Source organism: Sus scrofa, chromosome 5 (genome assembly GCF_054392235.1).
Source record: "Sus scrofa isolate SSC_HxYL_T2T_F1_AM1 chromosome 5, Sscrofa_HxYL_maternal_Yorkshire_Landrace_v2.0, whole genome shotgun sequence".
Taxonomy (NCBI): domain Eukaryota; kingdom Metazoa; phylum Chordata; class Mammalia; order Artiodactyla; family Suidae; genus Sus; species Sus scrofa.
This window is the reverse complement of record NC_139387.1, coordinates 34,616,212-34,639,812: the sequence shown is the minus strand read 5'-3', so window position 1 is coordinate 34,639,812 and position 23,601 is coordinate 34,616,212. Positions and strand designations below refer to the sequence as shown.

At 42.8% G+C, this 23,601-nt stretch overlaps 1 protein-coding gene across 3 annotated transcripts in view; it reads right to left on the bottom strand.

The window, feature by feature from the left end:
* Positions 1-23,601, bottom strand: part of HELB (DNA helicase B) — a 51,582-nt gene that overhangs the window by 13,769 nt on the left and 14,212 nt on the right. For 2 of the 3 annotated variants that reach the window (XM_003126364.5, XM_013997699.3), the window contains exons 7-12: positions 18,840-18,994; positions 14,991-15,072; positions 14,556-14,615; positions 12,892-13,120; positions 10,730-10,873; positions 1,578-2,072 (exon numbers count right to left, since the gene is read on the bottom strand). In XM_003126364.5, coding sequence (XP_003126412.1) covers positions 1,578-2,072; positions 10,730-10,873; positions 12,892-13,120; positions 14,556-14,615; positions 14,991-15,072; positions 18,840-18,994 — 1,165 coding nt within the window. Of the gene's footprint in view, positions 1-1,233; positions 2,073-10,729; positions 10,874-12,891; positions 13,121-14,555; positions 14,616-14,990; positions 15,073-18,839; positions 18,995-23,601 lie in introns of all 3 variants that reach the window. The other variant, XR_014803507.1, reaches the window with a different exon arrangement.

The window sequence follows — 23,601 nt, the reverse complement described above, 5'->3', positions numbered from 1 at the left end:
AAATGATGAAGCTAGACTGACTAAAGCTGGGGAAGATGGAATTGAATGGTGAAGGTCTCAGAGGTCACACTAGATGGTCTGGAGTTTGTGCTGAAGGCACAAGGGAGCCACTGAAGGCCTCTAGACAAAGAAAGGAGCTGAGCACTTAAGCGGAGGGTAAACGTAGTAACAATGTGTTAGCAGAATGGGAACAAGAGAGGGGAAGGCAGCCAGGTCAGCAATCATCCAAGAAGGTCAGGATCTAAACTAGCGCAGACTAAATGGGATGGAAGAAATCCCTGAGAGAGACATCGTGCAATAAACCCAGCAACTCATCGGAGGTAAGGGGTGAAAGCGAGGTGAATCTCAAGTGACTCCAAGATTTTAAGCTTGTGGAACTGGGAGAACGGCGTTTGAAATGGAAAAATCAGAAAAGCAAATAAGACGTTGGGGCTGTGGTTCCACAAAGCCAAGCTCTCGGAACAAATACGCCCATGGGGGTGGGGAGTGGGTCATCACCTCCTCTTCAGCGTTAAGAGCATTCAGGGCACCATGAAGTTACTGACGTAGCCTGTCTATCTCCACCACAGGCCACCCGTGCCAGAGTGGGGACTGTCAGTTATCTCTGCATTCCCAATGCCCAGAATGGAGCAGACACTTGAAAACTATTGGTAGAATAAATCACCAGTACAGAGGTGATTTGCTTCACTAAAACAGGGAATGGACTCAGTTCTCAGAGGAAAAGAGAACTGAGCCCTGGGAGATGTCTCCAGTCAGAGGAGGGGAAGAAAAGGAGTGAAGAAATGAAGGCGAGAGTTCCCGTCGTGGCGCAGTGGTTAACGAATCCGACTAGAAACCATGAGGTTGAAGGTTCCATCCCTGGTCTTGCTCAGTGGGTTAAGGATCTGGCGTTGCCGTGAGCTGTGGTGTAGGTCACGGATGTGGCTCAGATCCTGCGTTGTTGTGGCTTTGGTGTAGGCTGGTGGCTACAGCTCTGATTAGACCCCTCTCCTGGGAACCTCCATATGCTGCAGGAGCAGCCCTAGAGAAAGCAAAAAAAAAAAAAAAAAAAAAAGACATGAAGGCGGATGAGCCAGAGAAGTAGCGGAGTCTTAGATAAGGGAACACTGAAAGCAAAGGAGTGAAACAGCAACTGCTATTAAACAGCTTAACTGTCAGGGGGAAAGTCCAGAATGAGCCTTCAGAAAGTGCCTCTAAAGTTGACATGATGATGACTAGGCCCAGCTGCTTCACTGGAGCTGCAGGGATAAAAGTGGGATTATGCCCTGGAAAGGGATCGGGGGATGATGAGGAAGATGAGGAAGGACAGTGCAGGAAGCCTGAGAAGTTTCTCCGTCCACAGAAACCTCCCATCTGTCCACTGATATCCAGGGTGCCAGCCTCAAGCAGAGCGAGAAACATCAGCCAAGATCAAGCTAAGACTCAACTGGATACGGGAGCGAGGACATGGGACAGGCTGAGAACACTTGTTTTTTGAGTCTTGCAGCACCAAGCAGCACTGATAAAAAAAACACAAGGTCATTTACAAGCTCACTGAGGCCATCGATACTTAATGAAAACCTGAACAGCAGTCCTACCATGAGAATTTTGTTTGGACTTTCATCGTCGTTCATGCAGCACGTTCTTTTGGACCCTCTCAGTTGTGATGGATCCTCAGTTGTATCCACTTCGTCGGATGAATCCAAGTCCCCTCCTTTGGCAACGGTAAACAGCATGTCACCAGCCGCAGCGGCCTCGTTTCCAGGGACGTCATTTGTCACCGTGTCGGCTGGGACTGTAGGGAGGGGGGATGCTGACCGCTGTGTGCGGGGTCTCCGGCCGTCTCCAGGGCTCTTTGAAGGGGATGGAAACGCTTCTGGAGATGCACAGCTCATGGAGAGCTTGTTTTGCAAAAAATGTTTTAAGCGAGTTTTTCTGGGAACACTCTTTCTCAGGATCGCGCTGCGAAGCTGAGACTCTTCCGCAATGACATACACTCGGCAGCGGCCCCTGGTCACTGCGGTGTACACGTGCTGCCAGTGCTGGCGGCCCGCCTTCCCAACCACGTACACGACTGTCTTCTCCTCCGACCCCTGAGAGGGAATAATCACGAGGGAGAGTTACTGGTGCATAATGGGTTCATGTCTCTGGACAGTCTACTAAGACAGAAAGGTGACAAATCCTCAAAGAGCTCTCAAGTGCCTTCTACCTGGCCAGGGTAGTCAAACGAATCCATTTGGTGGGATCCATTTTATTCATTATCCCAGAATTCCTGGTTTCTAATTATACTGCTAAGCTTGGGTGTTACAGATCCACAACTGGCTTGTAGAGACCCAGCAATAAACTTTTAAAACTGTATCCAGTGCTCAATCTTCCCTGAGAAAAGAATGTGAAATAGTCGTATGGGTTTTTTTTTTTTTTTTTTTTTTTGTCTTTTGAGCACCGCACCTGCGGCATCTGGAGGTTCCCAGGCTAGGGGTCGAATCGGAGCTGCAGCTGCCGGCCTACACCACAGCTCATGGCAGCGCCGGCTCCTTAACCCACTGAGCAAGGCCAGGGGTTGAACTCGCAACCTCATGGTTCCTAGTCGGATTTGTTTCCACTGCGCCATGATGGAACTCCTCATATGGGTTTTATGTGTAAATGTGTTATTCCACTCTTACCTATATAACAAAAAACAGACACCTAAAATATCCATTAATAGGAGAGTAGATAAATATACATGTATTTTTTTCTATAGCAAGTATCTGTATATGTTGCAAACACCAAAGAAGTTTTAAAATGTTGCAAACACCAAAGAAGTTTTAAAATATAACAAAATTTTGGAAGTCCCTGGTGGCCCTGAGGGTTAAGGATCCAGCACTGTCACTGCTGTGGCATGAATTCAATTCCTGGCCACAGAACCTCTGCATGCTATGGATGCAGCCAAAAAATAAAATATGGAATTCACACTGTGGCTCAGAGGAAACAAATCCGACTAGTATCCATGAGGATGAGGGTTCGATGCCTGGCCTCACTCGGTGGGTCAAGGATCTGGTGTTGCCAAGAGCTGTGGTGTGGGTCACAGACGCAGCTCGGATGTGGTGTTGCTGTGGCTGTGGCGTAGGCCAGCAGCTGCCACTCGGACTTGATCCCTAGCCTGGGAACTTTCATATTGTTGCAGCTGTGGCCCTAAAAAACAAAAAATTTTGAAAACTTGATACATATATATAAAAAATGACCCCAATCATCTAACACAAAATGACATTACTCTGATCTAAAAGGTAAAAAGTGAACATAACTATGTAACAAAACCAAAATAATCACAAAGACACAAAAGACAAAAGAGAACTATGAGAACAAAAAAAGAACCTTTGTCTTTTGGGTTTAGCAAACCAAGAAGTATACAGGCAAGAAAATTGTCCGGCTACAGCTCCGATTCGACCCCTAGCCTGGGAACCTCCATATGCCGTGGGAGCGGCCCAAAGAAATAGCAAAAAGACAAAAAAAAAAAAAAGAAAAGAAAACTGTCCAATGTCACCACATAACTATGAGAAAACCATTTCAAGAAAACAGTAACTGGTTGTGACTATTCCTAGGCCCTATATTTTACTGCCAATATAAACTAAGAAGGGGTTTGAACCATCCTCTTTCCCAATGCTCCCACATTCTCCTGCTGCAAGAAGAACTGTGGGGAGATAAAAGACGAGATACGGCATGTAGAAAATACAGATCTACAGTTTAAAAAAAAAAAAAACAACACCTGTACACACCAAGTACTTCTACCCTTCCTGGACCAACTCTTCAGATTATCAAAGTTTGACAAATACTTCCTTCCAATGCTGCTGAATCTCAGAAATGAACTGAAGTGAAACTTAATCCTACAAATGCTAAATATGTTTGCCGGATATAGAGCACCATTTCCCCACCTTGGATTTTTTTTTTTTTTCTTTTTATGGCCACACCAGTGGCCTATGGAGGTTTCCAAGCTAGGGGTCAAACTGGAGCTGCCGCTGCTGGCCTACACCAGAGCCACAGCAACACCAGATCTTTAACCCACTGAGAGAGGCCAGGGATCAAACCCACATTCTCACAGAGACAACATCGGATCCCTAACCTGCCAAGCTGCAGTGGAAACTTCCCCACCTTGGATTTTATACTGTATTTTCCTGAACAGGTAAAAGCCTACCTACACTTTTGTTGTTTTGTTTTTTGGGTTTTTTTTTTTGGTCTTTTTAGGGCTGCACCCAAGGCATATATATGGAAGTTCCCAAGCTAAAGTTCGAATTGGAGCTGCAGCTGCTGGCCTACACCACAGCCGCAGCAACAAAGGATCCAAGCCATGTCTGCAACCCCCACCACAGCTCACAGCAACGCCAGATCCTTAAAGCACTGAGCGAGGCCAGGGATCGAACCTGCATCTTCGTGGATAATAGTCAGATGCATTTTCGCTGAGCCACGATGGGAACTCCATTAGCTGAGTTCTTAATCAATTAAGTATCACAGAGAAAAATTTAATAGGCTCATATTCAGTCTCCCTATACCCACATTTACTGCAAGGCAGTGTCTTCACAGCCACTACAGTGATCATGTGTAAAATACAAATGCAGTCACATCAGATTCTGATTTAAAATCCATTAATGGCTCCCTGGCTCTCTCTCAAAAAAAAAAAAAAAAAAAAAAAAAGTCTTAAATCCTTAATATGGCTCCTACAGCCCTTCGAGAACCAGTCTTGGCCCTGCTCCCCTCCCTCCTCCTTCTCATGAGCCAGGCTCCATCCAGCACAAGGAGCTTTCCTGTGGTCCTGCTTGTGCTCCCAAGTCCCTGGCCTCCATCTGCCCACTTCTGCATTAGCTGCTCCATCCATGTACTTTCCAGCACCCTGTACTTCCTCTACCACAGATTTTTAACCAGACTAGACAGTCATTGCCTTCCTAACCATACTTCTCGCAGAGCTGTATGTTCTGTGAAAGCAGGACCACGTCTGTCTTCCCCATTGTTCTTTATCAGGTGTCTCACTGATAGATGGATGAGGACAAAAATTAAATTGTCAGCCAAGGGTGTGCAGAAAGCGGGACACGGGCACCTACCTTCACCTCAATAACCTGCTATAACTCAATTGTCCACATCTTTGTGTTTTTTTAATACTTTATTTTTTTTTAATCTTTTTAGGGCTGTACCCATGGCACATGGAAGTTCCCAGCCTAGGGGTCGAATCAGAGCTGCAGCTGCTGGCCTCCACCACAGCCACAGGAATGCCAGATCCAAGCCGAGTCTGTGACCTACACCATAGCTCATGGCAACGCCAGATCCCCAACCCACTGAACGAGGTCAGGGATCAAACCCATGTCCTCATGGATACTGGTCGGGTTTGCTATCACTGAGCCAGGAAGAGAATTCCCCAATTGTCCTTATCTTTAAATCTTCCTCAAATTGTAAAGAACTGTCAAACTTTTTTTTTTTTTTTAATTAGTAAATTGTGTTTTACTTTTGTTTTGGCTGTACCTGTCACATGCGGAAGTTCTGGGGCCAGGGATCAAACTCACACCACAGCAGTGACAATGCCAGATCCTTAACCTGCTGAACCACCAAGGAACTCTCATCAAAATTCTTAAAGGAGGCAAGTTTTATTTATTTATTTCCCATCTCTAAATTGTTCTTAAAATCAACAAGTTATACAAATAGGCACAAACCATGAATAAATACCCTTCACGATTTATGGATCTAGAACTTGAAAGTCTATATGGACCTTAGAGTGGGGATTAAAAAGCTTTTCCTGAGAATGGTCAAAGACTCAGTATTTTAGGCTTTGAAGGCCAGATGGTCTCTATGGCAACCACTCGACTCTTTCTTTGTGGTGTAAGAATAGCCACAACCGATAAGGAAATGAATGCGGAACTGTGTTCCAATAAAAGTTTACCTACCAAAACAGGTGATGGGCCAGATCTGGCTACCATATTGGATAACACAGTCCTAGAAGATCCCAGAAGGTGACCTGGCCCATGCCACTTCTCTGACCTCATCTCCTATCTCTCTCTCACACTGACCTCCTTGCTGTTCCTATTTCTCAAACATGCCAGACAGCCTCCCACCTTAGAAGGTGGGCTTAGGCTATCCTCTCTACCAAAAATGCTCTTCTCCCAGATACCCACATGGCTTAACTTCATTACCCCCTTCAAGTCTTTGCTCAAACACCACCTTCTCATTGAGGCCCATACTGATCACCTTCTTTTTTTTGTTTTGTCTTTTCTAGGGCCGCTCCCACGGCATATGGAGGTTCCCAGGCTAGGGGTCGAATCGGAGCTGTCGCCGCCGGCCTACACCTCAGCCACAGCGATGCAGGATCCAAGCTGCGTCTGCGACCCACACCACAGCTCACGGCAACACTGGATCCTTAACCCACTGAGCAAGGCCAGGGATCGAACCTGCAACCTCATGGTTCCTAGTTGGATTTGTTAACCACTGAGCCACAACAGGAACTCCTGATCACCTATTTAAAATTACACTGGCACCCTATCCTTACCCCCTTTCCATAGCATTTACCGCTTTCTCACATCATACATAGTTTACTAATTTTTTTAGATTGTGTCTGTCTCTATCCTCTTCCCTATCAAATGTCATCTTCCCAATGGCAAGTATCTTTTGACTATTTCCTGGACGGACCTATACCGAGCACAGAGAAGAGAGTCTGCCTCAACCCATATTTGCTGAACTGAACTTGGAAGAAGAACCTATGCTGAGAGAACAATCACAAATGTTCTCAGAGGTAAGAGACACTTTTTCAACCATGAACTAAAGAGCCAGATTCAATGACAAGAATATTCTGAGACACCTACTCCAACCTCCACCTCATAATCAATACTCTTTTATTGCTTATTTATTCAGAAATGCAACAGAAAGACTGGATTATAAATTTGAGGATCTCTCAGAAAATAGAACAAAATGCTAATGAGATAGAAAACAGGAAGGACTGATAACCCGTTCTGGAGGTCCAAAACCTATATAATAGAAATTCTAGAAAGAAAAAAGAGAGGGACCTGAGGATGAGATAATAAAATTATTATTATTATTGCTATGTCTTTTTGTCTTTTTAGGGCCATGGCATATGGAGGTTCCCAGGCTAGGGGTCTAATTGGAGCTGTAGCTGCCGGCCTATGCACAGCCACAGCAACTCAGGATCCGAGCCATGTCTGCGACCTACACCACAACTCTTGGCAATGCTGGATCCTAAACCCACTGAGCAAGGCCAGGGATCAAACCTGCAACCTCATAGTTCCTAGTCGGATTCATTTCTGCTGCACCACAACGGGAACTCCCTAGATAATAAAATTCTTTAAGAAAATTTTCTAAAATTGAAGGATACTGAGTTTCCAGAATGCCTGAGTCCCCATCATAAATACCCATGGGAGAAATTTCTCTGGGATCTCACAGCTAGGCATATTTGCCCCTCTCAAAAGTTGTTTGTTTGACTCCAGGAGACAGTCAGTTGACTGCTTCTCTCTTTGCTATGGGAACTTTGGCTTTAAGGGAACTTAAAAACCAAATCTTCAGGCTACATTAACAAGCAAATAGGGCAGTGTGCATATCAGCATTCCAATCCACTCCTGGCAGGAATCCTTTTACCATCCTTACCTTTATTTTCCACTGGACATCATTTCTTTATCTTTACAAAAAAAAAAACAAAAAAGCACGAGTTTCCATCCTGGCGCAGCAGAAACAAATCTGACTAGGAACCAGGAGGTTGAGGGTTGATCCCTGGTCTCGCTCAGTGGGTTAAGGATCTGGTGTTGCTGTGAGCTGTGGTGCAGGTTGCAGATGTGGCTCGGATCTGGCATTGCTGTAGCTCTAGAGTAGGCTGGCAGCAATAGCTCCAATTCGACCCCTAGCCTGGGAACTTCCACATCCCACTGGTGCAGCCCTAAAAAGACAAAACAACAAAAAACAAACCCATGCTGAATTGTGGGTATTTTTTGGTAAGCCACGTCAAATTCTTTTTGGAACTGAGATGGGCCAGGTTAATAAATAAAATACCATCCATAGAATTCTACCATCCATAGAATTCTATTCATAAAGATAAAGGTTGATGGAGTTTTGTCATTAAAACAATATAACATCAGAGAGGGGAGCTCAAAACAATGAGACAAGTAACAGAGCCACGCAAAACTTATGAGAATTCAAGAATATTAAAATAAAGCTTAAAAAAAAAATTAAATAAATAAATGGGGTTCCCGTCATGGTACAGGGGAAACGAATCCAACTAGGAACCATGAGGTTGCTGGTTCGATCCCTGGCCTTGCTCAGTGGGCCTTGCATTGCTATGAGCTGTGGTGTAGGTCACAGATGCAGCTCAGATCTGGTGTTGCTGTGGCTGTGGTGTAGGCCGGCAGCTACAGCTCCAATTCGACCCCTAGCCTGGGAACCTCCATAGGCCGCTAATGCGGCCCTAAAAAGACAAAAGACAAAAAATAAATTAAAATAATAAAATAAAATAAAATAAAGCTTAAAAGCAAGTCACACCAAATGCCATGCGGTAACCAGAATGAGATTCTGGAACAGAAAAAAGACATGAGTGGAAAAACTGGTGAGATCCAAAAAAAGAGTATTGTTTCATTAAAAGCATTGTACCCACAGTAACATCTTAGTTTGGATCAAGATACCATAGGTATAAGATGCTCCCATTAGGGAAAACTGGGTGAAGAGTATATGGGAACTCTCTATACCAACTTCCTATACGGTCAGGCCACAAAGATGGCTGCTCTCTTGCTCGAGGTACACCCCCTACCTGCAGAATACCTGCTTCACCTGCAGCCTACGCACATTACTGACCTTCTCACATACTCACCCCAGGCCCCAGCTAGTGACTGTTCTAATCAAAGGGATGGTGAGGGGTGTGTCCCTTGCTGGTTTCCCTGGTAACCAGTGAGCCAACTTGACATCAATTCCGCTTTAACCGGCAGCCTCACTTCCTCCCAGAGGGAAGATGGCCATGTCCTGCCCACTATCCACCACACACAGTGGGGTGTCACTCCAGGACCTTGCTTCAGACATGAAAGCTCCTCCATCCATTAAACCACTGATGTCTTGTTGGTGATTCCAGGCTTTCTTTGTCTTAAAATGGGGCAAGTGAAGGCCCTGCAGGCCTGTGGGATGCAGCCCAACACTTCCCAACTCCTCTGTAAATCTAAAATTATTCCCAAGTACAAAGGATTTACCTCACAAGGGTAGAGGAAGGGGATGTATTCGTTAAAACTCACCCCACTTTTGTAATTAAAATGCATGTGTAAATTATACCTCAATAAAGTTGGTTAAGCAAACAAAAAGCAAGTTACAAAAAAATATATAATCATTACAACACCACTTAGGTAGAACCTGGTTCCCCTGTCTATATGAGTAGACAGACACAGGTCTGAAATCACCTCCAAGGAGGGTGGGAAGGCTTGGGATGAGGGGAGAGGAACTGAGGCACTTGCTTTGGGCACATTTAAGAGGATGCTGAGAAACATAGCAAAGAAGCTAGACAAACTTTAAAAAATAAAACTTTGGGGAGGTCCCACTGTGGCTCAGCGGTAACTAACCCAACTAGTATCCATGAGGATGCAGGTTCGATCCCTGCCCTGCTATTTTGAGTTAAGGATTCAGTGTTGCCATGAACTGTGGCGTAGGTCACAGACTTGGCTCAGATCTGGCATTGCTGTGACTATGGCATAGGCCTGCAGATCCAATTCTAACCCTACCCTAGGAATTTCCATATGGAAGTTTGTCTACAAAGACAAAATAAATAAATAAATAAAACTTTGGAACAACAACAACAAAAAAATCCATGCTGAACAAAATATCAAAAAATAATTTTTTTTAATGTCATGGCTGCACCTGTGGCATATGGAAGTTCCCAGGCCAGGGATGAATCAAAGCCGCAGCTGCAACCTATGCTTCAGCAACGCTGGATCCTTAACCCACTACACCGGGCTGGGATCAAACCTGCATCCTCCACAGCAACCCTAGCCACTGCAGTCAGATTCTTGACCCACTGCACCACAGTGGGCATTCCCAAAATATCAAAATTTTAAATAAAGACAAGCTCAGTGAGTGTGCCATGCCAAGGAGCTCTAAAGACAGGAGCTGAGGGGGAAATTCAGTCTCCCCTCCTCTCTCCCTGGTGAGAGAGGAAGCCCACAGGATGAGACTTGACTATAATGTCTTAGTTCCTGCCAATAAAAGAGAGCTGTGAAACAGAAAGGGCAGGAGTTCCCGTAGTGGTGCAGTGGTTAACGAATCCGACTAGGAACCATGAGGTTGCGGGTTCGATCCCTGCCCTTGCTCAGTGGGTTGACGATCCGGCATTGCCGTGAGCTGTGGTGTAGGTTGCAGACTTGGCTCGGATCCTGTGTTGCTGTGGCTCTGGCGTAGGCTGGCAGCTACAGCTCCGATTGGAACTCTAGCCTGGGAACCTCCATATGCCGCGGAAGCGGCCCAAGAAATGGCAAAAAGACAAAAAAATAAAATAAATAAAAAAATAAAAAATAAAAGATGTTTCACTTCACTAATAATCCCAGAAATGGATATTAAATTAAAATGCTTTAAAAAAAAAAAAAGAAAGAAAGAAACAGAAAGGGCAAAACGTTAGTACCTGTACAGTGGTTTCTGTACTTCTGAGCATTTTGTTTCCCAATTGAAAAATAAAAATAAAAGCAACAAAAATTAGGAAGACAATAATGCAAGGTACTCTATTTTGGCAAGCTCTTTGAATAGCTTTATAAAAGTCCATCCTTACCTGGAACGTGTGAATAGTTCTTGCCCATGCATGTTTTATGTGGCAGCACTGCATTAGTTTCCCAAAATCCACAGTTACTTCCAAGCCAGCCATATTATTAATGGTCAAAAATCTTTTCTTTCCACAAGTGATATCAGTTTTATCCTGTCACCAAAACAAATAAATGTTTTGTATGTTTTCAAACAAGAACACTGTAAAGAGTGTCTATTTTAAGGTTCAACATAAAATGTAAGCACCTTGTAATTAAAAGTTATGTATAAGATGGCCAACAAGCACATGAAAAAATGCTCCAACATCCTTGATTATTAGAGAAATGAAAATCAAAACTACCATGAGATACCACCTCATACCAGTCAGAATGGCCATCATTAGTAAGTTCACAAATAACAAATGCTGGAGAGGGTATGGAGAAAAGGTAGCCCTCCTGCACTGTTGGTGGCAATGTAAGTTGGTACAACCACTATGGAGAACTGTATGGAGGTACCTTAGAAAAACTATACATAGAACTACCATATGACCCAGCAATCCCACTTTTGGGCATATATCCAGACAAAACTTTCTTTAAAAAAGACACATGCATCTGCATGTTCATTGCAGCACTATTCACAAAAGCCAAGACATGGAAACAATCCAAATGTCCATCGACAGATGACTGGATTAGGAGGATGTGGTATATATACACAATGGAATACTACTCAGCCATAAAAAAGAACCAAATAATGCCGTTTGTAGCAACATGGATGGAACTAAAGACTCTCATACTGAGTGAAGTCAGAAAGAGAAAAGCAAAAACCATATGATAGCACTTATATCTGGAATCTAATATATGGCACAAATGAACCTTTCCACAAAACAGAAGCTCATGGACTTGGAGAATAGACTTGTGGTTGCCAAGGGAGAAGAGGAGGGAGTGGGATGGATTGGGAACTTGGGGTTAAAAGATGAAGTCTATTGCCTTTGGAATGGATTAGCAATGAGATCTTGCTGTGTAGCACTGGGAACTATATCTGGTCACTCATGATGGAGCATGATAATGTGAGAAAAAAGAATCTATACATGTATGCGTAGCTGGGTCACCATGCTGTACAGCAGAAAATTGGTAGAATAGTGTAAACCAGCTATAATGAGAAAAAAATAAAAAACATTATAAAAAAATAATAAAAAAATCAAATAGTATGTATAATTGTTCAGAATTTCAAAAAGCTTAAAATCTACGAGTAAGCACCAATTGAATATATACACACTCAAATACTTTAATAAACACAAATGGGAGTTTTGGGTCCTTGAAATTTAACCTTAATTTGACTCTTTGGAGAGCAGTCTATATTGTCTCTCTTATTTTAAAGATTGTACATTTCATTTCCTGCACTGACTACATAAGTCTGCGTACATTTTTGCAAAGCGTTTACTTCTCCTCACAGCTCTTAAAGAATAAGCTTGGTATGTTTATGGTGTTTATACAATGAGGACAAATTCAAGGTGACCATTAATATAGTTTGTGTATTTAAGCAGCATGCAAGGAAATGATACTCTGTAAAATATAATAAGTGTGTCATTTGTCCCTTGTATTTTGTTCCTCAAAAACTTCAAACTTATGAAAAATGGTTCTTCACAAAGTCTTCTGGAAAATACAAGAGAAGGGAACACTTCCCAATTCATTCTATGAGGCCACCGTTAGTCAGACACCAAAACCAGACAAGACATCACTAGAAACCTACAAACCAAGATCCCTTAGGGACAGAGATGAAAAAATCCTTAACAAAAAATGATGGAAGAAGCTGGAGTACCCGTCGTGGCTCAGCAGAAACAAATCTGACTAGCAACCATGAGGACGCAGGTTCGATCCCCAGCCTCACTCAGTGGGTTAAGGATCTGGTGTTGCCATGAACTGTGGTGTAGCTTGCAAAGCGGCTTGAATCTGGTGTTGCTGTGGCTGTGGCACAGACCAGCAGCTACAGCTCTGATTCGACCCCTAGCCTGGGAACCTCCATGTGCCATGGGTGTGGCCCTAAACACACACACACACACACACACACACACACAATGGAAGAAGCATGTCAGTCCCAATATGACTAGATTCTGAATCAATCCTCAGGCAATAAAAAGAAAATCAGATCTAACCCTGATAGATCAAAAGATACTATTTGCCTGTTATCACTTACCCCTGTTATAAAAAACACTTCTCCATTGCAGAGGCGAATACCACTTTCAAAGTCATGCTTGTTTTTAGCAAAACCGTGAGGAATACCATTCAAGTCTTTACCACTGGCGTCTGCTTCATCATTTTGCTGACCGTTTGAGGTATTTTCAGGGAGTAACTCTGAGAGATACACATTCCTGGTACAACAAATTTTATCGCCGACTCCAAATTCAAGCCTATTCTGATGGTCTCTGGGTTTCAAAGTGAGAATACGGCATCAGAGTTTGGAAAGCCTCAATTTCACGCTAAGCATGAACTCCCATTCAGACCCAGATCTACTGCTCAATATAATGTCCACGCTGTCTTCACATTGCTTTTGTTCTCCTAAGGTCAATGAGAAATCAGGCCCCCACAACTGTGGTCTGAGTACCTAAACTCTCTGCAGCACCTCAAACTCAGTGACATTTCCCAGCCCAATCTTTCCAGGTTAGAAATCTTGGCACAAAGGCTGAAGTCTCTCTTTCCTTTTATATTCTAAAAGTAACCAAAACACTTACTGGTTCTACCTTTTATTTATTTTTTTCTATTTTTATTTTTTATTTTTATTTTTTGTCTTCTGTCTTTTTAGGGCCGCACCCAGGCTGGGGGTCGAATCGGAGCTGTAGCCGCTGGCCTATGCCACAGCCACAGCAACGCAGGATCTGAGCCACATCTGCGACCTACACCACAGCTCACGGCAATGCTGGATCCTTAACCCACTGAGCGAGACCAGGGATTGAACCTGCAACCTCATGGTTCCCAGTCGGATTCGTTAACAACAGAGCCACAACGGGAACTCTGGTTCTACCTTTTAAATTTATCCTCTCCTCTGCAGCCTCTCTTATCACTATCCTATTTCAAGTCTTACAGCACTGATACATATTTCCAGTATAATATGAAATCCTATTATAATTATGACATTATATCAGAATAATAGCAGTAAGTCGAATAAATGCTGGCTGTATACCAGTTATTGTGGTAAGTGGTATAGATAATATTATTTCATTTCATCCAACTTTAGGAGGGGAATCCTGGCTAAATATCCTCTGCTACATACACAGAAAAGTGAACTTACCTGCCCAAGATCATAGTTACCGGGATCCAGACTACAAGGCCTCAATCTAATGCTTTTTTAACCCTTTGTTAGGCTACCTATCATGGTTTCTTGTGTCTTTCTTCATTAAATAGGGAGCTCCTCTTGTAACTCACTTATCCCTGGGTTCTCTGCACTTAATAAATAGTAGGTGCTGATAAATCCAAGAGAAGCGAGTGGATTTGTCCTAGGTGTCAATAGAGTGGCTTTTCTCAACTCCTATTTCCCTGACAGCTGTGTACTTAAGGTGCCCTCTGCAGGCATCCCGTTGCTAAGGTTCTTGGACACACTCCACACACATTCCAATTTGAAAAATTCTGAATTCCCCATGCTCATCTTCCTACGTAGGAAACCACAAGGACAATTTTATTCCTTATGTTTCTTATAACACTGCTTCTCCAAAAGTCAATTCCAAAGGAATTTATTACATGTAATAGAAGAGATCATTTGACTTCACGAAGGAGGATTAAAAAAAAGATTGTGAAATATGTGGCTACTGCGCTAAATGCCAAAACAAACAAAAGTACAGGGAACCCAGGAAGCACCCTGCTCACTTGATTAGACGGCCCGTGTAGTGCTTGCAACAGCAGGCATTGATCACGTCACAGTCCTGCCTGGAACACAGGAAAACACAAGGGTCACCTTAATGGAATCTGTTTTATGCTGATTTCTGTCACCAACAATTATGAGATACTGGATTCTAAAATAAGCTTCCAGGACTTTCTCCAGAAAAAGGTATTTTGTAATTGTGATCTTAACATAAGCCTTCGTTCCATTCAGATTTCCTAAGAGTTGACAATTACAATATCTGGTAGAAAAAGCCCTGTTTAGAAAATTGCCTTCTGCTGGGTCTACCAAAGAAATACCTCAAAATAGGAGAATTCACAGCAATGAACTACCAGAATCTCCCATTCCAATAACATCTAGATTCATAAGATATGAGATTTAAAAGCTACGTTAAAAACATTAAAATATGGTAAATGCTTTACCTTCGAAATGCAATGAATTGTGATGTTTTTGCATCTTCTAGGTCCTTTTCTTTGAGTAAATTTTTAACGGCAGAATATAAATCTGATAATTTAAGAGAAAACAGTTAACACAGAAAAGCACTGAATGACAACACTGCTTCAGTGTAGACACACATTCAGAATTCCTGTTACGGGGCCCAGGAAAACATCTCACCCAATGGGATACAAGTTCACCATAGAGCATCCACCTCATTTGCTGCGTCTGCCAGAGCAACAGAAGAGAACAGGACAAGGGTCCAGACACTCCACTCTCAATAGGGAGGTCAACCACAAACCAGGAGAGCTCCTAATTTGGAATGGAATCGCTGCATAGTAACTGATGGTTTGTGGACGCTGACTTTGAGTGATAATTTGAGAATCTCTACGCTTTGCACATGTGATTTCACTTCGTTTCATCTTCACAGTCAGCATATGATACACCTATTATTCTATCCAGGGCTGACACTTAGCTGATACATCCCGGTGTAACATATGGAGAGAAGTCTACAATGCCTAGAAAATAGCTCTTCCCAAACACCGCAGTGCCCTCCCTCCCACCCCAATCACGACTTTCCTTCCTCCAGAACCTCCTGATCTCCCCATGATTCAGCAACTAAAAGGTTAACCCTGACACGGGAAGGGCATCCATTCTAAGTGTGACCAGACCCTACCAGCTACGAAATAATTTAACTGTCCCCACTAATTACAATCCCTGATTCGAAGGTGAAAACTGAGGCTCCTGGAAGTAAAAGAAATTTTCCAGTGGGGCAAGATGGCCAGGCTCCCTCTCCTAGAGCTCGGATCACTGACAGTGATGACACCCATAGACAATGCTCGCCCTCCCTCCCAGCACCAAGAAGCAGGCTTCCTCTAATCTCTCTTGACGGTGTTACCCATCAGGGACCATGCCTCACGGGAGAGAGAAGATGTAAAAATTGGGGTAAAAACACGCCAGGCTTTTGGGCCTTTCCCCCTGGGGGCAGATAAATCACCAGGGAAGGAAAAAGCCCAGGCCGTGTGACTCCCTGCTCTAGGAAGACTGGATTAGTTGCTCACTGAGCCCTTCATTTTTCAGATGAAGGGAGGATTATCATTAAAACGTGGCCAATCTTCAGACTTCCCGAGTGGCTCACAACAAAAAATGGCCCGTCCTCGGCTCACCCCCCCCACCGCTTCCCACCAAAGGTCTCACAGAACATTGTTCTCTTTCCACGTACAGGATCGTGCTGTTCTGCTCCTTGCTTAGTTCACTCCCTACATCTCCAAGACCAAGGCGGACACTGTTATCTCCTGGATTCTAAGATGCACACTTGCCCCTCACATTGCAACATCTCCAAAATTCTAGCCCAGCTCTGAGGCCTGTTTTAGGTTCCCTGTACCTTGCAATAATAGGAATAATTGAGTAATTTATTAAGTAATACTTACTCTTTAAGTATTCAGTAGTAATACTTAATTATTAATGAAAAAGTACTATATGCCTCTCTAAGGAGTTTTGATTCAATTCTCTTAAAGAAGAGACTCATTTTCCAGCTCAAGTTTGTAATTAAGATAGAAAAACAGCAGCAGCTAAGCTCTCCTACCACTCTGAAACAAGTTTGTTTGTTTGTTTTAGTACATTCTCATTAATGTAAAGAATGGCTGCCAGGAATAAAATTCACCATATTTTAGACAGATTTAAATGGACTGGCAAAGAAAGCAAGTCACTCTTTTTTTTTTTTTTTTTTTTGGTCTTTTGTCTTTCCAGGGCTGCGCCCACGGCATATGGAGGTTTCCAGGCGAGGGGTCTAATCGGAGCTGCAGCCACCAGCCTACTCCAGAGCCACAGCAACGCTGGATCCAAGCCACATCTGCAACCTACACCACAGCTCACAGCAATGCCACATCCTCAACCCACTGAGCGAGGCTGAGGATCAAACCTGAAACCTCATGGTTCCTAGTCGGACTTGTTTCCACTGTGCCATGATGGGAACTCCACGAGTTTCTTAACCATCTAAGTCTCATTCTCTTCATCCGAACTCCTACCTACCATGAGCTAAGCTGCAGTGAAAATATTATCTATAAATTATTCGCTATATATATATAATAAAAAACCAATCACAAAATACACATCTTATACTCCAATTTGTATAAAATTAAAATAAATAATATATTCTGTGTATGGATATTAAAGGTTTCAAAAGGTAAACACCAAGCTCTTCCTTTGGATGCAAGCTTTGTGGGGTTGTCTTGGGGGAAGAGGAAAAAGGATGGTTAAAGGAAATATTAATTTTTACTTCAAACACTTCTGTATCATTTGACCTTTTTCAGAGGAATATAAATTATTTCTGCAATCTGAAAAAAATCAAAAAGGCATTTATAGAATCCTATTATTACATGATCTCTCTTTTTTTTTTTTGATCTTTTTATCTTTTTAGGGCTACACCTGTGGCATATGGAGGTTCCCAGGCTAGGGGTCCAGTCGGAGCTGTGGCCACCGGCACAGCAATTCGGGATCCAAGCCATGTCTGCAACCTACACCACAGCTCATGGCAATGCCAGATCCTTAACCCACTGAGCGAGACCAGGGATCAAACCCACATCCTCATGGATGCTAGTCGGGTTCGCCAACCGCTGAGCCACGATGGGAACTCCATGATGTCATTTTTAAAAAGAATCTCGTACCATGTGAATGAACACTAGCCCAAGGGAACTGAGAGGGGGACACACACAAAGAGGGAAGGCTTATCGATGAAGCTGATGTCAATTAACTTCACCAGCAGAATGAAAGATGCAAAGTAGGAAGGCTATACCGTCAAGAACTGTGGCAATGACAGTAAATCCTCAATAATGATCACGTAAGTCTTCACGAATTCAATTCTGGGTAAACTCTTTCCCTATTTAAAAAAAGTCTGCTAAGGAAGTTTATAATAAAGATCAAAAGGTATATAACCTATTTAAATAAATTCATTGGCAATAGATAATTTCATATCTATTATTCACAAAGAAATGAACATTTATGCAGTTCCTCAAAAGAGATGAATGCCCTTAACCTTCACAACTGCCCCAGAGGCACTGCGACCACACCTCTTATCTTACAAATGGTAGAGTGATGTGACAGGGGCCACATAAGGGAGGCAATTCCCTGCCCCATGACTTTCTCAACCCTGTCGTATTGTCATCCCAACATCCATGATTAGAAGCAATGCTTGTCCATCTTATAAAAAATAGAACTGTTAGGAACTCTGCTTGGCAACAGTTTGAAAGCCATTACCTTTGTCTCACAATTATACTCAAAACAACGAATGTAGTATTTACCTGTCCAATTGCTATAAAAGAAAAGGTTCATTAAGATATGTTTCTTAGAGTTCCCACTGTGGCACAATGTGATCAGTGGTGTCTCTGCAGAGCCAGGAGGTAGCTTTGATCTCCAGCCCCACATAGTGGGTCAAAGGATCCAGCACTGCCACTGCTTCAGCATAGGTCACAACTGCAGCTTGGATCTGATCCCTGGTCCAGGAACTCCATATGCCAGGCAGCAGCCAAAAAAAAGATATGCTTTCTCCTGAATGAACTTGTATTACCAGGGCTTTGCTTTAAACTAACCATCAACATCCATTTATTCACTCAACAAATATTTACTAAGGCCTTAGGATGCATTTGTTAAAGAGCTTATTCTTTACAAAATTCTAAAGTAATCTGCTTTGATGATTAATAAAATAATTTATTTGCAGTGCCTAATATTTTACTAGCAATATTTACCTTCACCACAAATAAAATTATAACTAGTCATTTAATAACTATATTACAAAACTGAAATACTTAACCCTATGTAACATAAAGGTTTATACTTACGAGGGTGATGATTATTTTTTGAGAACTGAGAACTGGCATCTTCTTCTGGGAGTCTGACAAAAATAAATGATTTATCTTGTATTGAGACAGGGAATGTTGGATCGTCAGAGATATTCAGCTCTGCATCAAATGTTGGAAACTGGCGTTTTGAGATTCTTTAAGATAAAACAATGCACCAAGAACATTAGTATCTAAAAATGTGTCTTCAATATACAGATGGCAAACAGGCACATGAAAAGATGCTCAGGATGGCCAATTATTAGAGAAATGCAAATCAAAACTACAATGAAAGAGTTCCCTGCTGGCCTAGCGGTTAAGGATTCAGCGTTGTCACTCCTATGGCTTGGATTCCATCCCTGGCCTGGGAATTTCCATGTAACATGGGTGTGGCCAAAAACAGAACAAAAACAAAAACTACACCTCACACTAGTCAGAAGGGCCATCATTAAAAAGTCTACAAATATTAAATGCTGGAGAGGGTGTGGAGAAAACGGAACCCTCCTACCCTGTTGGTGGGAACGTGAGTTAATGCAGCCACTTTGGAAAACAGAATGAAGGTTCCTTAATAAATCAAAAACGGAGTTACCCTATGATCCAGCAAAATCCCACTATTGGGCATATATCCAGAGAAAACTTAAATTCTACAAGATACATGCACCCCTATGTTCACAGCAGCACTGTTTACAATAGCCAAGAAATGGAAGCAACCTAAACATTCATCGACAGAATATACATACAATGGAATACTACTTAGCCATAAAAATTCCATTTGCATGTTTATGCCATTTGCATAGGATAGATGTTGAGATTATCATACTAAATGAAGTTACAGAGAAAGATAAATATCATACAAAATCACTTATATGTGGGATATGATACAAATGACCTTATTTAAAACAGAAATAGACTCACAAAGAAAGCAAACTTATGGTTACTAAAGGGGAAAGGGGATGGAGGAGGAGGAATAAATTAAGATTTGAGATTAGCAGATACAAATTACTATAAATAAACAACAAGGCCCTACAGCATAGCACAAAGAACTATATTCAGTATCCTATAGTAGGCGTTCCCCTTGTGGCTCAGCGGTAACAAACCCAACTAGTATCCATGAGGACAAAGGTTCGATCCCTGGCCCTGCTCAGTGGATTAAGAATCTGGCACTGCCGTGAGCTGTGGCATAGGTTATACAGATTCGGCTCAGATCCCACATTGTTATGGCTATGGCGAAGCCCAGCAGCTACAGCTCTGATTCAGCCCTAGCCTGGGAACTTCCATATGCCACAGGTACAGCCCTAAAAAGCAAAATAAATAACTCCTACATAATAAAGCATGACAGAAAAAAATATGAAAAAGAATTATATATATCTGTGAATAGGTCAAACACAGGGTGAAAAGGCTACATATGCATTATACTTAATAAATGATTTTTAAAATAGACTTAGCAAGGCCATGATGTTACATTTATCAGTCAGTCCCCTACCCCTAGAACATTAAAAGCATTGAAAAAAACTGTCAGGGGCTTTACTAAGCACCCTTCTTAGGATCTGACCTACTTTTCTCAAGACCACAAAAGAACTATACAAGGTAGGTATTAGCCTCATCTCACAGGTAAGCAACATGAAGCTTAGTTAACTGTGATGGGGTTGTCCCAAATTACAGAGATAGAAAGCAGAGGAGCTAGGAAGGAAATTTGGGCCCATTAGGCTCCATATCCCTTTCTATTTAAATTAATTTGGACTCTTTGGGGCCTTTCCCATACACTTACATCATACTCGTTCCTTTCCTTTCTTTTGTCTATATCATATATGTTTATATATATGTTTATATGATATAGACAAAGTGATATACATATAGATACATATACACATATATATATCATTTTCCCAATGGAACCAGGTATCCCCATCTTCTCTTTGCTTCTATTCCCTCCTCATCCTCCTGTTCTTGTATTCCCCAAGTCTTGCAAGTCAAATTAGAAAGCGCAGTAAGGGCCAAGTGCCTTGTCACACTAGAGTCCCTCTTTGGTTATCTGGAAGAAAACTGCCTGGAAGACCTAACAGCAGCCTATCAAAGGTATGGTACCCTACTCTGTCATCTTCAACCCCTCCCGACAGGGTTGAAAGGGAGGAAAGGAGAGGGAGGAAGGCTGTCCCTGCTGAAAATATCCCAGATTTAATTTGGGGGTACTAAGAATCACCACAAATTTCCTGTTTGTTTGTTTGCTGCACCTGCAGCACTCGGAAGTTCCCAGGGCTGGGGATCAAACCTATGTCACAGCAGTGACAATGCCAGATCCTTAACAGCTGGGCCACCAGAGAACTCCCTGGATTTCCTGTTTTGCTTCTGACCCAGGACAAGTAACACACTTCTATCTCTAGCAGATCTTCCGCGGTGTTAAAGGGATCCTTCTGTCATTAAACACTTTGTGTTGACAACCAAGAAAAAATGATGGGAGTTCCCATCATGGAGCAGCAGAAACAAATCTGACTGGGAACCATGAGGTTGCAGGTTTGATCCCTGGCCTCTCTCAATGGGTTAAGGATCTGGCGTTGCTGTGGAGTAGGCCAGCAGCTGTAGCTTCAATTGGACCCCTAGCCTGGGAACCTCCATAATGTCATGAGTGTGGCCTTAAAAGCAAAAAAAAGATGATGAAAGGAGCACAGCTCAGCACAAAAGATATTGAAAGGGTTACTAAAAAGAATTCCTAAGTTTCAGATCTAATCTGCTTTAGATTCCTCCATGATTTTGTGACTTTAAAATGACCAATCAGGGAGTTCCCGTCGTGGCACAGTGGTTAACGAATCCGACTAGGAACCATGAGGTCGCGGGTTCGGTCCCTGCCCTTGCTCAGTGGGTTGACGATCCGGCGTTGCCGTGAGCTGTGGTGTAGGTTGCAGACGCGGCTCGGATCCCGCGTTGCTGTGGCTCTGGCGTAGGCCGGTGGCTACAGCTCCGATTCAACCCCTAGCCTGGGAACCTCCATATGCCGCGGGAGCGGCCCAAGAGATAGCAACAACAACAACAAAAAAAAGACAAAAAGACAAAAAAAAAAAAAAAAATGACCAATCAATCTACCAACAACCCAAAACTGAGGTGGCCTTTAGGAAGGAGCAGAAGAATTATAAGAATACTATACATCCGACTGCATTATTTTTCTCAATGCCTCAATATGAACCTATACCATTCACACTATTCTTCCCATTTTTTTCTGTACCCCCACTATCCTAGCCAGGGTAGACAGGGGCATAGAGATAGTAAGTTTTGAATACTCTGGTTTCTGCTGACCTCCACCAAAGAAAATGTGTAAGCAACAAAAACAGTCCCAATATTCTGTGGTTTCATCGTATCTATTACAAAGGATTACTCTAAAGGTTTATGCAAAGATTAAGGAAAGAGAATTCTGTCCTACTTTAATGAGAGTAATATGCCACAGGTGCCACCAGGATTCATCGAGGACTGTTGCTATTTCTGGTTTTGGTTTTGCCTCCCCTTATAAAAATTAAGGGAAATCTCTTCCCCAGTTTTTTTTTTTTTTTTTTTTTTTTTGTCTTTTTCCCATTTTCTTGGGCTGCTCCCATGGCATATGGAGGTTCCCAGGCTAGGGGTTGAATCAGAGCTGTAGCCACTGGCCTACGCCACAGCCACAGCAATTCGGGATCCGAGCTGCGTCTGCAACATACACCACAGCTCACAGCAACGCTGGATCTTTAACCCACTGAGCAAGGCCAGGGATCGAACCCGCAACCTCATGGTTCCTAGTTGGATTCGTTAACCACCGAGCCATGACGGGAACTCCTCTTCCCCAGTCCTTGAACTCTAATGGACTCATTTCCAAGTTTCTATTCCCCTTGGGCTTATTCTGGCCTCTAAGCTTGATGCAACTTTATTTCACATACATACTTTTAAAATCAGGGAAAAAAATTATTCTTAAATTTCAGCAATACTTGATGTTGGACCAGTAATGAAAACTATTAATTTGTGGGACAAAAGATACATATCTGAAGGATAGAGCAGGTTTACTAAAAGGACACAGTAAACATACTGCACTGAGTCAACCTAATTCAAAAATGAGCATTTTTTTTTAAACTTTTATTTTTTTGTCTTTTTGCCTTTTTCTAGGGCCGCACTCCCAGCATATGGAGGTTCCCAGGCTAAAGGTCAAATCAGAGCTGTAGCCACGGGCCTACACCACAGCCACAGCAACGCGGGATCTGAGCCGGGTCTTCGACCTACACCACAGCTCACGGCAATGCTGGATCCTTAACCCACTGAGCAAGGCCAGGGATCGAACCTGCAACCTCATGGTTCCTAGTCGGATTCATTAACCACTGAGCCATGACGGGAACTCCATTTATTTTTTGTTTTTTAAGTTTTATGGCTGCACCTGCAGCATATGCAAGTTCCTAGACCAATCATTGAATCCAAGCCATAGCTGCAGCAAGGCCGATCCTTTTAACCTACTGCGCAGGGCCAGGGTTAGAACCTAAGCCACTGCAGTGGATTCTTAAGCCATTGTGCCACAGCGGGAACTCCTTTTTAGCTTTTCTTTTTTTCTTTTTTTTTTTTGGCCTTTTAGGACTGCACTTGCGGCATATGGAAGTTCCCAGGCTAGGGGTCAAATCAGAGCATAGCTGCTGGCCTACATCACAGCCACAGCCACACCAAGATTCGAGCCGAGTCTGTGAGCTATTCCACAGCTCATGGCAACGCTGAATTCTTAACCCATGTGTAAGGCCAAGGATCAAACCCACATCCTTATGGA